At 35.8% G+C, this 14,262-nt stretch overlaps 1 protein-coding gene across 4 annotated transcripts in view; it reads left to right on the forward strand.

Annotated features, from left to right (window-relative positions):
• SLC4A7 (solute carrier family 4, sodium bicarbonate cotransporter, member 7) overlaps window positions 1-14,262 on the forward strand; it is a 75,372-nt gene that overhangs the window by 22,985 nt on the left and 38,125 nt on the right. For 3 of the 4 annotated variants that reach the window (XM_015562088.1, XM_015562092.1, XM_006753354.2), the window contains 5 exons: window positions 513-659; window positions 3,498-3,636; window positions 3,870-4,030; window positions 4,794-4,982; window positions 12,491-12,606. In XM_015562088.1, the coding sequence (XP_015417574.1) occupies window positions 513-659; window positions 3,498-3,636; window positions 3,870-4,030; window positions 4,794-4,982; window positions 12,491-12,606 (752 nt within the window). Of the gene's footprint in view, window positions 1-512; window positions 660-3,497; window positions 3,637-3,869; window positions 4,031-4,793; window positions 4,983-7,692; window positions 8,062-12,490; window positions 12,607-14,262 lie in introns of all 4 variants that reach the window. The other variant, XM_015562094.1, reaches the window with a different exon arrangement.

A 14,262-nucleotide genomic window follows, 5' to 3' on the forward strand; every position in this document is an offset into this window, starting at 1 on the left:
TAGACAAGAGCAGAGATTGCCTTTCATAACCAGTCTGTTGGTCAGAATACAAACTCAGGATATTGCAACATCAGCAGTAGCTTTTTCTGTTCTTAAACTAGATGATAACCATACTGTTGTATTGCTTTGTTTCCCAGTCAGATAATTTCTACCCTTTAATTGGAGTATTTGGACCATTTACTTTTCATGTAACCCTCACTAATTTGGACCTTGCTGACTTGAGATTTTCAAAACTTTTAGGAAATTAGTAAATATTTATGAATATCTATTCGCAAATATTTTTTATAGAGTATTTAATTATCGTTAAAGCATATCTTAAGGACTTCTACTAACTAGGGTTGTTCATAAATGTGTAGTGCTCTGTAAAATAAGAGAAGAAATAGGAGACTGGCTTTTTAAATTATGTGAACTTATATGTAATTCTCTTTTATCATAGTACATTTGGTATACTTTTATACATGTCACTTTTTTTTCTTGGAAAACCAGTAATACGTTTTTGAACAATTTGTTAGGTCACCGAGCTGTATATATTGGTGTTCACGTCCCATTTAGTAAAGAGAGTCGTCGACGTCATAGGCATCGTGGACACAAGCATCACCACCGGAGAAGAAAAGATAAAGAATCAGATAAAGAAGATGGACGGGAATCTCCTTCTTATGGTAAAAGAAAACAGTTCTTTCCTGGAAAGATATTTTTTTTAATTGAATGTTTTCTTTTAAAAATTGTATGTCTGCAATAATTTAGACACATTATATGCATTGAAGGGTATTAATTGAAGTAAGTATTATTTTCTACAAGAAAAATATTTAGTTTATAGGTTAAGGTCTACTTGGGGTAAATGAGAAAAGTAGGGGCTTTGTTTTCATTGTATTCCAGCCTTGGAATTGTGAAAGTTGAGTTTTGGCACTGACACTTCAATTTAGTAGGGTTTTATTTATCTTTTTCTATTACATATTTTATTATTTACATGAGCGATGACCAACTATCTGGAATTTTCAGGCTCCTGAAAGAAATTGAATATTTTATTTCATTTTTAAACATTTTGGCCAGAAGATCTTATCCACTAAGCTGGATTACTTGATTAAGCAAAAAAAGAGTGCTCTGATTTGATAATATGGTTTATGGAAGGATGGGATTTTTGTTTGAAAAGTAGAGAAACATAGAAGTACCAATAGGCAGAGAAAATCAGAAGAAAAGGCATATAATAGAGAATCGTTGGTGATGATTTAAGTGGTCCTGTGAGGTGGGAATGGTCAGTTGCCCTTAGTCGGCAGTGGTTTTTTAGGTTTTTTAGGGCCCACATGGCCCTCTTTACACTAGTGTGTGTGCCTTCCAGCAAAGCTCTGTGAGTTGCATCCCTGTCAACACGTGTGTGCTATAGTAAAGGAACGTTTTTGTAAAGAGGGAAAGAATTACTGTGTATAATACAGCTACCATATGAACATAAGGAAGAAAATACTGATGGCCTAGTAAAATATTAATTACCAGTTCTGTGCTAAGCATTGCACCAAGCCCTTGGCATACACTTTTTTATTTACTCTTCTCTGTATTTTTTAAGAGATGGGTATTACTGTTTTCATTGTATAGGTGGAGAAACTTTAGCTTAGAGAGGCAAAAAGGTGGGCTTGACAGCCTGCATTGAAAGAAACTAATGACATACTTAAGTGGTCATGTAGCTAACAAAGGTCATATAGCTAGCAAAGGAAGCAGATCACTAGTGAAGTTCGATGATGCAGAGTAATTTAGAAGTATTTTGCTGTTCCATGTCATGTATCTATTCAGTTTAGGACATCTTAGGCTGTTCTGTGAGTGGATCAGTATGTGTCTAATTCATACTGAATAAAAAGGCACACAATATTTTTATAGAAATGCTATTTACTTAACTGTGAGTAAGTATGTTTATCTATGCACTTGGGTGGGTGATTTGATGGTTCAAGCTAAGTTATGATATTTGAAGTCTAAATACAGTGGCTTGAAAATAAATTTGGCGGAGGACATATTTGTGACTTTTTAATGGGATAACTATCCCTAGAAAAGTTTTATGCTACTGAGGTTGGTTTATTTTGGTTTCAACTGCCAATATGTATCCTAGAAATTGCTATGAATGAAGTCCCTTCATTCTTTTCCCCACTCTCTAAAAAGGGATTATAGAGGACTTTGGCTTCTAGACGCGATGGAATAACAGGACTAATTGGATTTGCCCTCCCATTTTAAACAGGAAAATGGGTAAACTATATGAAATGGTAATTTTCAGACATTGGACAACAGGCAGCACAGGTCTCTGAGCTCTGAGAGAGGATAAGCAAGTTAGATGAGCTCTATGGTTGCCTTATTGTTTATATTGCCCTCTTTCTGGAGTTTTCCCCTTTCAACTTTCTTATTCTGTTCTCTGCATCTCTTAACCTTTTGTGTTTTTCATCTTATTTTTCATTGATGCATTCTGTCTGATTTCCTCAGATCTGTGTTTTCCTTTAATAATTCCCTCTAATTTACTCTTTAACCTGTTCTGATACCTGTTTGTTGCATCTGCAAGTGCGTGAATGTTTGTTCACTTCAGTGTATATTTTGAATTTGAGCTCATCTCTTATGTTCAGCAAAATTTGAATTTGTTTTTGATTATTGCTTCTTGTTGTTTGATAGTTTGTTTCAACTGTCCTAGACTAGAATTTATGCACATTTCTCTATTTGGAGATACTATACTGCATAGTTTAAATTCAGATGCCACGCGTGGGGTATTTGTTTCTTATCGTGACTGTCCTGCCTCCCTAACCTCAGCTGACAGAGTTTGGCTCCTCCATGATAGTAGGAAAAGTTGATTTCTATATACCTGTAGTTTGGGTTTTCTCATATTTTTTGGAACTTGGAGATTTTCTTTTTTTCACTCTTGAACTTAGCTACATATTTATTATATACTTTTTAATGTTCTATTTTATTTAACATTTCCACATATTTTTGTGAGGGGAAAGTCCTGTCTTTGAGCATAGCATTTTCCAGGGTTTTGGATGTTGCTTATTTTCATTTGTTTGTTTTTACGTCAGTTAATTTGTTTTTACATCTGTTAGTTACACGATTAGTCTTGTTTATTTTTTAATTTTTTTTTAAAATATATTTTATTGAGTTTTTACAGAGAGGAAAGGAGAGAGATAGAGAGTCAGAAACATCAATGAGAGAGAAACATTGACCAGCTGCCTCCTGCACACTCCCCACTGTGGATGTGCCCGCAACCAAGGTACATGCCCTTGACCGGAATCGAACCTGGGACCCTTCAGTCCGCAGGCCGACGCTCTATCCACTGAGCCAAACCGGTTTTGGCAGTCTTGTTTATTTTTAACATATTTTTTCTTTTCCATCTGTGATGTGAATTTTCTGTGTACTCTTATTTTTTTTTGGGGGGGGGAGTACATTTATTTATAACCATAGGATTTCCCTTTCAAAACTGAATTTAATCTTTGAATGGGGAACACTGTTGAATGTATTTAAATTCTTATTTTGTTAAGACACTCCGTCCCAGCGAGTCCAGTTCATCCTCGGGACGGAGGATGATGATGAGGAGCACATCCCGCACGACCTCTTCACGGAGATGGACGAGCTGTACTACAGAGATGGCGAAGAGTACGAATGGAAAGAAACTGCCAGGTAATCAGCACTGGGTCTCAGTAGGAGGAACTGCAAAGATAACTTGTGACTAATAGATATTGTAGACCATTAGCCTAATTTGTAGAAATGTGTTTGTAACCAAATTTAGTTTTGGTGGTGGTGATGTGATCCTTGTTTCTCTTTAAAAGAACAAGTTTAGGTTTAACATTATTAAAATAGGCCAATGAAATCATCGTTATTTATAAAATATTTTTATATGTTATCCATTTCAGATGGCTGAAATTTGAAGAGGATGTTGAAGATGGTGGTGACCGGTGGAGTAAACCCTATGTGGCAACTCTCTCTTTGCACAGTCTTTTTGAACTAAGAAGTTGCATCCTAAATGGAACAGTCATGCTGGATATGCGAGCAGGCACTCTAGATGAAATAGCAGGTTATAGCAGATTGATACTTTTATATTTAAGTTGTACTGAAATTAGAGGTTCTTAAATAAGGGAAATAAAGTAGAATTTTTAGGCCTTGCTGTAGCCATTCAAATTAAAAATAGTCCAATTACCACAGTAATTTATAAAATGGCATCACCATCCATCTCCCCACCCCCTGCACCCTCCTTATAGCCTAATATATTCATCTTCCTAGAACTTATTACTTCATGATATTTTATCTATTTGCTCATTGTCGCTATACCTCTGCAAGAGTGAGAGCAAAAACTTAATCTCTTTAGCTGACTGCTGTATTTCCAACACATAATAGATACTCAGTAAATAGTTAATGACTAAATGAATGAATGAGTTAAGATATTCATCTACAGTTTTGGGGAAAAGTATGAGGCGACGCAATAAAATACCTTCATTTCTTAGGAAGCCAATATTATTGAATATTCAGTTTAATAGAATTTATTATATTCTTATCAGGGAAGTACTTTCAACTATAGGGAGGCTATTAGTGTGTAATAGTGGCCTCTTTATAAATAATAGTACTTATTAAAATCAGGGTCTCTATGTAATTTGTTCATTTTTGTTGGATAATGTTCATATTTATCTTGAAGCCTACATTATTCAGTACAAGAAAAGAATAATGCTTTCCAGAGCTATGTAAGAATCTCATTTTCTTAGTATGGTTTCACTTACAGGTTATTCCATGCTATAGTCATTCAAGTGTTTATTTATTTATTTATTTATTTTTTCTTTGAGTAGATATGGTATTGGACAACATGATAGCCTCTGGCCAGTTGGATGAGTCCATTAGAGAGAATGTCAGAGAAGCCCTTCTGAAGAGACATCATCATCAGAATGAGAAAAGATTCACCAGTCGGATTCCCCTTGTGCGATCTTTTGCAGATATAGGCAAGAAACATTCTGACCCTCACTTGCTTGAAAGGAATGGTGAGATAAGTTATGGCATCCAATTTTTTCTAACACTTCTAACAGCATTCCACAATTAGCATTTGGGGAAAGAGAAATATTTTTTCCAGATAATTACACAGGCCATTTTCTTTTCTTTTTTGTTATTTAAAAAGAATATTGTTATTTGTTTATTTTTAAGATGTCTTTCTAAAATGTTTTTCAACATGACAGAATTATCTGTAGAAATGATTGAAATAAAAATGAAGCATTCACTTTATTAATATGGCACACTTAAGTATCAGTAATATTTAAATACTATCACTATATCTGAATTCCTTCCCCTTCCTGCTTTTTTATTTATGTTCAAGAATTCTTATATAATTGATTAAAGAGGCTGAGATTATGATCTATAAATTTAGTATAATTTTTAAAATTCTAAATCTTGGATTTGAACTTTATTATCTATATTAGATTTTTGCTAGTGATTTTTTTTTTCTGTCTCTTGAATATACTTTATTTCTGGGTATAAACAAGTGTTTTGGGGTTGGTTTCCTGATTTCACTGCTTTTTCTTTATACAGTTTGTGAAAAGTTCTTACGATTGCCCCTATCTTATGCTAGGAGCGACCTAGTTGATGTTTTCCACAGACCTGTGTATTTCCTCCCTCCACTCTTCTTCATGGTCTAGCAGTGGGTTATACGTGGGGTGTGGGAAGACTGTTTTTTTTTTTGTTTTTTTTTAAGCCATTTACCTTTGTCACTATCCTAAGGCTGGGGCACATGGAGGCTTTGCCTTTCCTCTTTTTAAAGCAGAGGATTACATCACTGGGGTTCTATTTTGGCTGTCAAAGAGAGCTGATGACAGTGACTCTGAAAACCCAGGTGCAGAAGGTTAGAGTTGCTTATGAGGGTCACTGTTTCCTCTAGCTGCTGCTATTACCCAAGGCTTAGGAGGATTATGGTGAAGAGGAGTGGAGGATGGGCCACAGTGTCTTTCTGTCCCTAAAATAATAAGGCTTTTAAATGTTCTACAGGCAAACAGCCATAGGTGACAGGGTTTAATTTATCTAAAGTTGGCAGTAACCATTGTAAGCTCAGGGTAAAATACTTGAGTCCATTTTCTTCTGACCATTTAACCACTTAAAGTATTTTTTTCTTTCTTTTTAAACTTTATTTTTATTGTTGTCACTATTACAGGTGTTCCCACCTCCTCGCCTCTCTTTACCTTCCCTCCAACCCCCCCACCCCCCAAAAAAAGTCTTTTTAATCTGTTTTAAATTGGGCCTTTGTACAGTTAAGGAAGCTTAAGAATAGAAGAAATCTTTTACGGTCCTAAGTTCAATTTAAAAGCACACCATGTATGTCACATTTGCTTCTCATTTACATTTTTCATGTACTGTATATTCTCTGCTTCCCTGAAATGGGTTCATTTACCCAGAGAGACCCTAGGAAATCTTTATTTCTTATATGCAGTGGTTCTAGATTATTCTCCAATTGGTTTCTTTTAATCATCAGACAATGGCTGTTTTCTTTTTTAACAAGGGAATTGTGTTGTGTCATGGCTTGTACTGTAATTTAACAGTTTTCCTGCATGTATCTTTATTTTTTAACTAAACACGTTGGTTGTTTAGGGGTTGAAGATTAATCTTTATGTTTAATATTTCTGGGATCTTTTGAGCATGTAGCTTTGATTACTTAGATCATATGGGATTTATTGTTACATTTCTTGTTTTCCTAAAAACAATGGAATTTTATGAAAGTATATTTCATAGAATAGGTGTTTGAAGTATGAATAGACATTACCTTTTAAAATATGCAAGACTCACTTTGTTTTTGCTGTTTTGGTGAGGAATACTTTATTTTTATCTAGGTAGATTAAAGATTGAACATATTTGTTTAAATTTATCTGCTGTATCACAAATGGAAGCCTATTTTTAGGACATTTATTAATATCTTTAGAAAGCTCAAGAATAGCTTTTAAAATCGACATTATATTTCTCTTAAAACAATAACTCGTGTTATGTTTTTAAATTTTACAAGTGAGCACTATGAAGAGGTGATGCACTGTTGACTTAATGTTACAAAGATTTGATTTAAGTTAGGAAGTATTAATAAGGTCAATGTGGACTTTTCTGGTCAGAGATAATTATTGTGGTTCAGTACAGTGTAGGGCAAATATACTAAGTATAAGCTATTTACTGCTGATAAATTTTGTGTTGGGTTCTTTTTCTTAGATTTTTATATTATCTTCTTATTTAATATTTATCACTTATTTAAGCAGCAACTTTGCATTGATATTGTTCTTTTTTAAAAAAGCCACTATTGGGCATTCTAATTACAGTGGGGCCTTGACTTACGAGTGTCCCGAGTTTTTTGAGATACCAGCTGTCTCTCGGCTGATTTTTTGCATTGAGTTGACAGAGTAATTTGAGTTAATGAGCTCGGTCTCAGAACGAATTAAACTCGTAAGTCAAGGCCCCACTGTACTAATAATATTGCCCACTACCTTCTACATTAACATTTTTTGTTGTTATCTTATTTTGGATACACCTTCGGGGAACTAATTACAGCTTAAACAATTTTTCAGTGACTTTCTAATATTTAAAAATCTGATTGTCTGATAGCATGAGTTTGGAATGTTGGGTCTTGAAACTTTGCTATTTACAGTGTGAATTGATTTTTTTGGCGTGTGTTTCTATTTGTCTTCTGCAGTGAACTTCATCATTTTTCATTTATTTGTTTTATCTCAGGGGAAGGCCTTTCAGCCTCCCGCCACTCTTTGCGAACAGGCCTGTCTGCCTCAAACCTTTCACTGAGAGGAGAATCACCTTTATCTCTTCTTCTCAGTCATCTTCTCCCTTCTGCGAGAGCTGGAACCCCTGCAGGCTCGAGGTGTACAACCCCAGTGCCCACCCCTCCAAACAGCCCTCCTTCTAGCCCTAGCATCAGTCGCCTGACCTCCAGAAGTTCCCAACAGAGTCAGCTGCAGGTCCCAGAACTACTGGTTTCTCCTGCCAGTGATGATATTCCCACAGTAGTAATTCATCCGCCAGAGGAAGACTTAGAATCATCGAAAGGCCAGGAGCAGAAGAATGAGGAAAATGTTGACATAACTCCAGGCAACTATTTACAATCCTCCCTGCGTGGTGCTTTCTGCCTCTGGGTCACTTGCACTTGGAATGCCTTTTAGCACCTAGCTTTAGCAGCATTTGTAGATGATGCTTCTAAGTTACTTTGACTTCTGCATGGTTCCCCCCACCCCCTTTACAATATATTTTAGAAAAGAATAGCATTATTAAAAATTTTATAAGAAAACTACACATAATCTAATAAGCCCTTTCAAAAATTTTCACTGAAATTACAGGTCCGCCTGCATTTGAATGGTTCAGGAAAACGTAGACGTTTTGATACTAATCTTTTAATTTGCCATGATTTTTAGAAAATGGTGGCTTTTCTTATGCATTAAGGTGAATGAACACATTGTACATAAATGATAATGAGGTGAAGTGCCTTTTATCTATTCTTTGGTGCTTTTGACCAAAGAATGCAGTATATTTTAACCTTTTTGACAATAATAGGATCTAATGTCCTTTTTCTCATTTTGTTTGAGACAATTGATGTTCCCTAAGGACTGCCTCGAATCATCATTATTTCAAAATTAGTATTATATTTTAGAATAGATTTTAGTTGTCTATTATTTAATTAATGCCATCACTATCTATTTCACAAATGAAGAACATGAAGACTTAGAGATGTTAAAATCATACTGTAAATGGCCAGAGCAAGGACGGAGCTCAGATCTACCTGGAACAAAATCTGTATTTGTTTATACTGATATCTCAGTAACACTGAATAGTTCTTGTTTTGCCAGCTCCTATGTTGTTAATAATGAGGGACTACAAATTTTACTTAGGGAGGAAGTGACATATGGGTCTCAGTAGCTTATTAGGCCATACTGTTAAGGGATAAAAAGAGCAATTAACTGAGAATTGAGGAACAAAGTTCTTTTCCTTCTCTGCAGTTAGTATGCCAGGAGATTTATCAGCCTGTCTAAAGGAAAAGAAATTAGAATGGAAGATAGAGAATTTCTAAAGATAAGAAAAAGCTCACAATTACTGTTTAAGAAGACAGCTATAGAAGGTAGTAGTATGCAATGAAAATAATAGGAGCGGCTATATATTATTCTGTGTTTAATTACCTTTGGTCTTTAAAGCACCTGGAAACTATAGTTTAGTTTTCTTGAAGCCTGATGTGATGTTAGAGGAGGAAGTAGGCGGCCTCGGCATAATTTTGAAAAGACCAATGTCATAGATATTTGTGTGATGGATCATGCTTCGTGCATACCCGGAGTTGAAAAGAAAGTTGTGTTTCCCATTAGTGGTTCTTTCGGAGAGTAATTATGTCAAAGAGGTAGACTCATTTCTAGTTTTGTAACTATCTTCTAACTCAGTGATTTTCAACCAGTGTGGTGTGGCACAAGAATTTTTTAAACATGCAATACCGGACTGTTTAGTCAGGGAGACTGACCTTTTTTTCCCTTGGATTGTCAAATGAAAAAATGACAACAGCTAACACGACAGTAGCTCTCTGGTGTGAATGCCCGGTCTTGAACCATAAACATATAGATCATATACCATGATTTGTTTCTTATTAGTCATGTCACATAATAATAATAGTAAGGTTGCATCTGATTGGTTAATTCTTGGTACTAGAAGTCCTTATACAAGTATAAGACCTGATTTTTAAAAAAGTCACTTTGGAGCAAAAGGGTAGGTAATAACTATTATTATAGTTTTTTATAGTAAGTCAAAGTTACACCTACTTTTTTTTGTCAGATAAGCAAATACATTTCTTCGTGTGCTGCAGAATTTTAGTAATTAGTTTATGTGTACCATGAAATGAAAAAAGTTGAGAAACACTCTTCTAACTCAAGATTTCCAGCCTCGGCACTGTTGACATTTTGGGCTGGACCCTTTGTTTCAGGTGCGTGTGCTGTGCACAGTAGAATGTTTAGCAGCATTCCTGACCGTCCTTCCCTGACTGTCAGCAGCACTCCCTAGCTGTGACAAACAAAATGCCTCTAGACATTGCCTCTTGGGGGACAAAATCTTTCCAGACTGTGAACCGTTGCTCCAACTGCTTCTACTTGCAAACTTTTAATGACAGAAAACTCTTGATAACTTTGATTTATCTTTCTCTAGTATGATTGTTGAATCTCAGTTAATATTATATGTACATATACTCACATTTTTTCTTTTTTCTTAAAGCAAAGAAATATGGTCCTTCTGAGTTACCTACGCTAATGGTAGTTTGAACTCTGGGGACTTTACTCATTTAATTCTGAGCTCTAGGAATTTATTGCAGGAGCAGGGAGATTGCTTTACTGATTGAGAACACAGCTTTAGCTTAGCTGAGATTGTGAAAGGTTATCTAGAGAAGATAATGGTGGGAAACTAACACGTACCTAGCATGGCAGTTTTTACAGGTTAAGATGGCCAGGTTAACTGAGTGACTTCAGGTCACGTCTGGCTTTACCAGCAGGTAGTTCCATATCATTTCTTCTTCCCATTCCTACCTTATCCTTACTTTCCCCCATTACCTTCTTCTTATTCCATTCTTCTCTCCAAAGTCTGTTTGCTGAGATTGCTCTGGAAAACTATGCACATGTCCTATTTGATTACATATCTACAATTGAATATTTTTAGTAGTTACAAGTATAGATGCATTGATGCTCAGTTATACTTGCTGCCAGGGCCTTAATGATATTCAGCATTGTGTGGGAGTTGGGTGGAAACTACTGAAAATACTAGTTAACTTTTTTCCCCTCTTGGGCATGTATTTTAATAAAAAGACTGTCATCTGGAAGTTTAGGGACAAAGGTCAAAGAAGAGGAATCTTAATGACTTTTTTGTATGAAGCTAAAATGCTGAAAAAATAAGTTTTAGGAAGCATTTTATTTATTTCAGAATTCTCTATAACACTTCCAGAGAATGAGCATGTGGCTAAATAGATTGGATGTGCTTTTTCATACTGAGATTTGGGGGCCACAGTGATATCCTAGTTCAGGTATTTAATAGAGAAGTGGATATTACAAAGGTCTTCTCTCACTGAGTTTTAACAGTAAACTCGAATGACTTAAAGTTATTAGTAGTAGAATGTTATCTTCTAGAAAAACGAAAACTTAGATGCATCAAATATATGTGGTGTGAGTTCCTGTGGGTCACTAGATTGCCCTGTGAGTGGTAAAATCTGTCATAAGTCTTGAGCCTTTTCTCCTGTGATACGTAGTGTTTTATGTTCTTGAACTAGAAATCTTAGGTGCTTTGAGAAAATGAAGTATACCTGATGGTAGAAATCTGGATTGTACTTTAAAATTTTTGAGATTTGAGTTTTTTGCAAAAGTCATAGTGGTAACAATTGGATATATGCTACAGGGTGTTGTTAGGTTATTTTATTGTTGTGAAATGTTGCTGCTGACTGTCCCTTGAAATGAGCATACTAATGCTGGGACATGTCATTCAAACAAGCTCATTTTATAGAACATATATCTATCATTTCTAATCTAAACAAACTAATTTTATAAGTTTATCTGCATCTTAGAGGTTGCGTGACTGTGAGTTAGTCACATGGCTTACAAAGTGGCAGAGTGCTTATTTCAACACAGGTCTGTTTAATTAAAAAACCCTTCCTCTTTAGCCCTAGCTGGTTTGGCTCAGTGGATAGAGTGTCAGCCCATGGAGGGAAGGGGCCTGGGTTCGATTCCAGTCAAATGCATGTGCCTTGGTTTGCAGACTCCATCCCTGGCCCTGATCACATTGATGTTTCTCTCTCTCTCTGTCTCTCCCTCTCCCTTCCACTCACTCTAAAAATATCAATGGAAAATAATATCCTCGGGTGAGGATTAACAACAACAAAAAAACAACAATACACAAAATCCCTTTCTTCTTTATAAATAGTGATTATAAAAATCATCACTATTATAAAGTTGTATTGTTTTTAATGACAGTCGGCAGCACAAATGTTACCCAACAGAAATGAAAATTATTGAGGAAACTGTTAATGATTGTGGAACATTGTGGTACATTTAACCTACATTTAGTTGATGTAGCTCTTAAATTTTCCCACATTACACTTAGGATTTATCAGAAAACTTATATTGTTATTAATGCAAGCATGTGAAGTTTAGTTAGGCGTCATTAACCTCTGCAGTTCACGTGTATGTTAGCTATGTTGGAAGTGTAATCTCTAAACATTTGTAGTAGTAATCAGACTCACGTCTTCCCTCTTCTGTGGTTCTGCACCTACTCACTTTTTCTTTTTGCAAAGGTCACCATTTTTGTAATTGTATTATTAAAAATGTTAAGATGTATAGCTTTATTATTGCTTAAAATGTTATTTTGGTCTTGCTGGTTTGTTACTAACACTTGGCACTTTTTTTTTTTTTTTACCTTGCACATTTGCTTTTAATAAACCATCACTTTCAGGAGAGGAGCAGAATCAGTGAATTTTCTCCTTACTAATTTGGAATTTGTTGATTCTCGAATACAGGTATTTTGGCCTCTCCACAGTCTGCACCTGGAAACTTGGACACTAGTAAAAGTGCCGAAATTAAAGGTAATGGAGGTGGAGGAAGCAGAGAAAATAGTACTGTTGACTTCAGCAAGGTAATTCTGTCATTCACCATACATTTTCCTAATCATTCTTATTAAGAAAATCGCTAGCAGTGAGCCTTTATTAACATTGATTATAATAATTTTTTGATTTTTATTTTTTAAATATATTTTATTGATTTTTTACAGAGAGGGAGGGAGAGAGATAGATAGAGAGTTAGAAACATCGATGAGAGAGAGACATCGATCAGCTGCCTCCTGCACATCTCCTACTGGGGATGTGCCCGCAGCCCAGGCACATGCCCTTGACCGGAATCGAACCTGGGACCTTTCAGTCCGCAGGCCGACGCTCTATCCACTGAGCCAAACCGGTTTCGGCTATAATAATTTTTTTAATAGACTGATGCTTACAAACCTGCCTGTGATGCTTGTGATAGGTTAACTTAAGGTCCGAAATTGTGAGCAAGGTAACAGTCTCGGAGCACTTGAATATCACTATATCTTACTAGTTTTAGAAATTCTGACTAAAGAATATGTGAATGATACGGTATTTTCATCCATAGCCACCCACAGACACCATGAAACTTCAGTACCTTTTGAATTCTAGTCATTTGTTCTGGAGATACCACCACTAGAAAGATTAATTCTGGGAATGATGTTATAGCCATGGTAGTGAATTCAGCCTTTTTCTAGCGGTAACGTGATTCCAGAATTACTGTCTAATGGCATCAGTAGTGGGCACGTTCAGGGTAGTACGGCTGCAGACCATGTCAGTACCTTTTGTAATGTCACTGGGAAGCGTATCGGCGCTTACCCCATGGGTAGGTAAAGGCATGTATTTTTTAAAAGGGGGCAAAAACTACAAGTTCAAATTACAATAGAATTTAAAGAGTACTTTATGAGTACTACTTCCGCATAATTGATTCTAAAGGCCCTTTTAATATAATGCTGTTAAATTTAATTTGCTACAGAACTTTCAATGCTTTAATATTTTTGTATCCAATGTCAATTAAATGTGATTATTCCAAGTAAGATTTGTTCAGTCTTCCATAATGCAAAGCATAGATCGCATTTTGCAGAAAAGGAGTTTAAATGACGATCTGTGCTATGCAACGTTGCTGCGTTTCATGCTCTACAATCATAGAAAGCCTTGCGTATGGGACATCGACTCTACAAAAAGGCTGTTGTGCTAACTCGGTTATGTTTTTACTGGTGCTCCTGTTATTTCAGACGAGTGAAAGTGTTCAGGCACTAAATTCAAGTTATTCTTATGAAATTAGTCCATGAGTATAGTTTACGTTATAGATCTCCTCTAGACATGGCAGATGCCATTTATTTTTGTTCCTCTGTCACAGTTTTGCTTTTTTTTTTACTTGGCCCATCCTTGTGTACACCTCCTGTCTCCTGTTGGGCAGGAGTCTGCCTCCTGGCACTGTAGTTGTGGCACACTGGGTGTGGGACTCAAGAGGCCCGCTGTAAGTGCTGCTTTCTTGTTAATGGATAGCCCTGTGAGTGGTTGTTTACTGACTTGTGTGAAACTGTATAAATGACAAAGTTCCCATGCTTCGATACTCTGTGTGTGACCTTTCCTTGGTAATTATACACAGACAACCAAATTTGATTATATGGCACTATCATATATTTATACCAGTAATGGCTATTTATTTTCGTTTTAAATAAAAATTAAAAACAAAATCCCCCCCCCCCCCC

The sequence above is a fragment of the Myotis davidii genome, unplaced genomic scaffold (assembly GCF_000327345.1).
Source record: "Myotis davidii unplaced genomic scaffold, ASM32734v1 scaffold1910, whole genome shotgun sequence".
NCBI lineage: Eukaryota > Metazoa > Chordata > Mammalia > Chiroptera > Vespertilionidae > Myotis > Myotis davidii.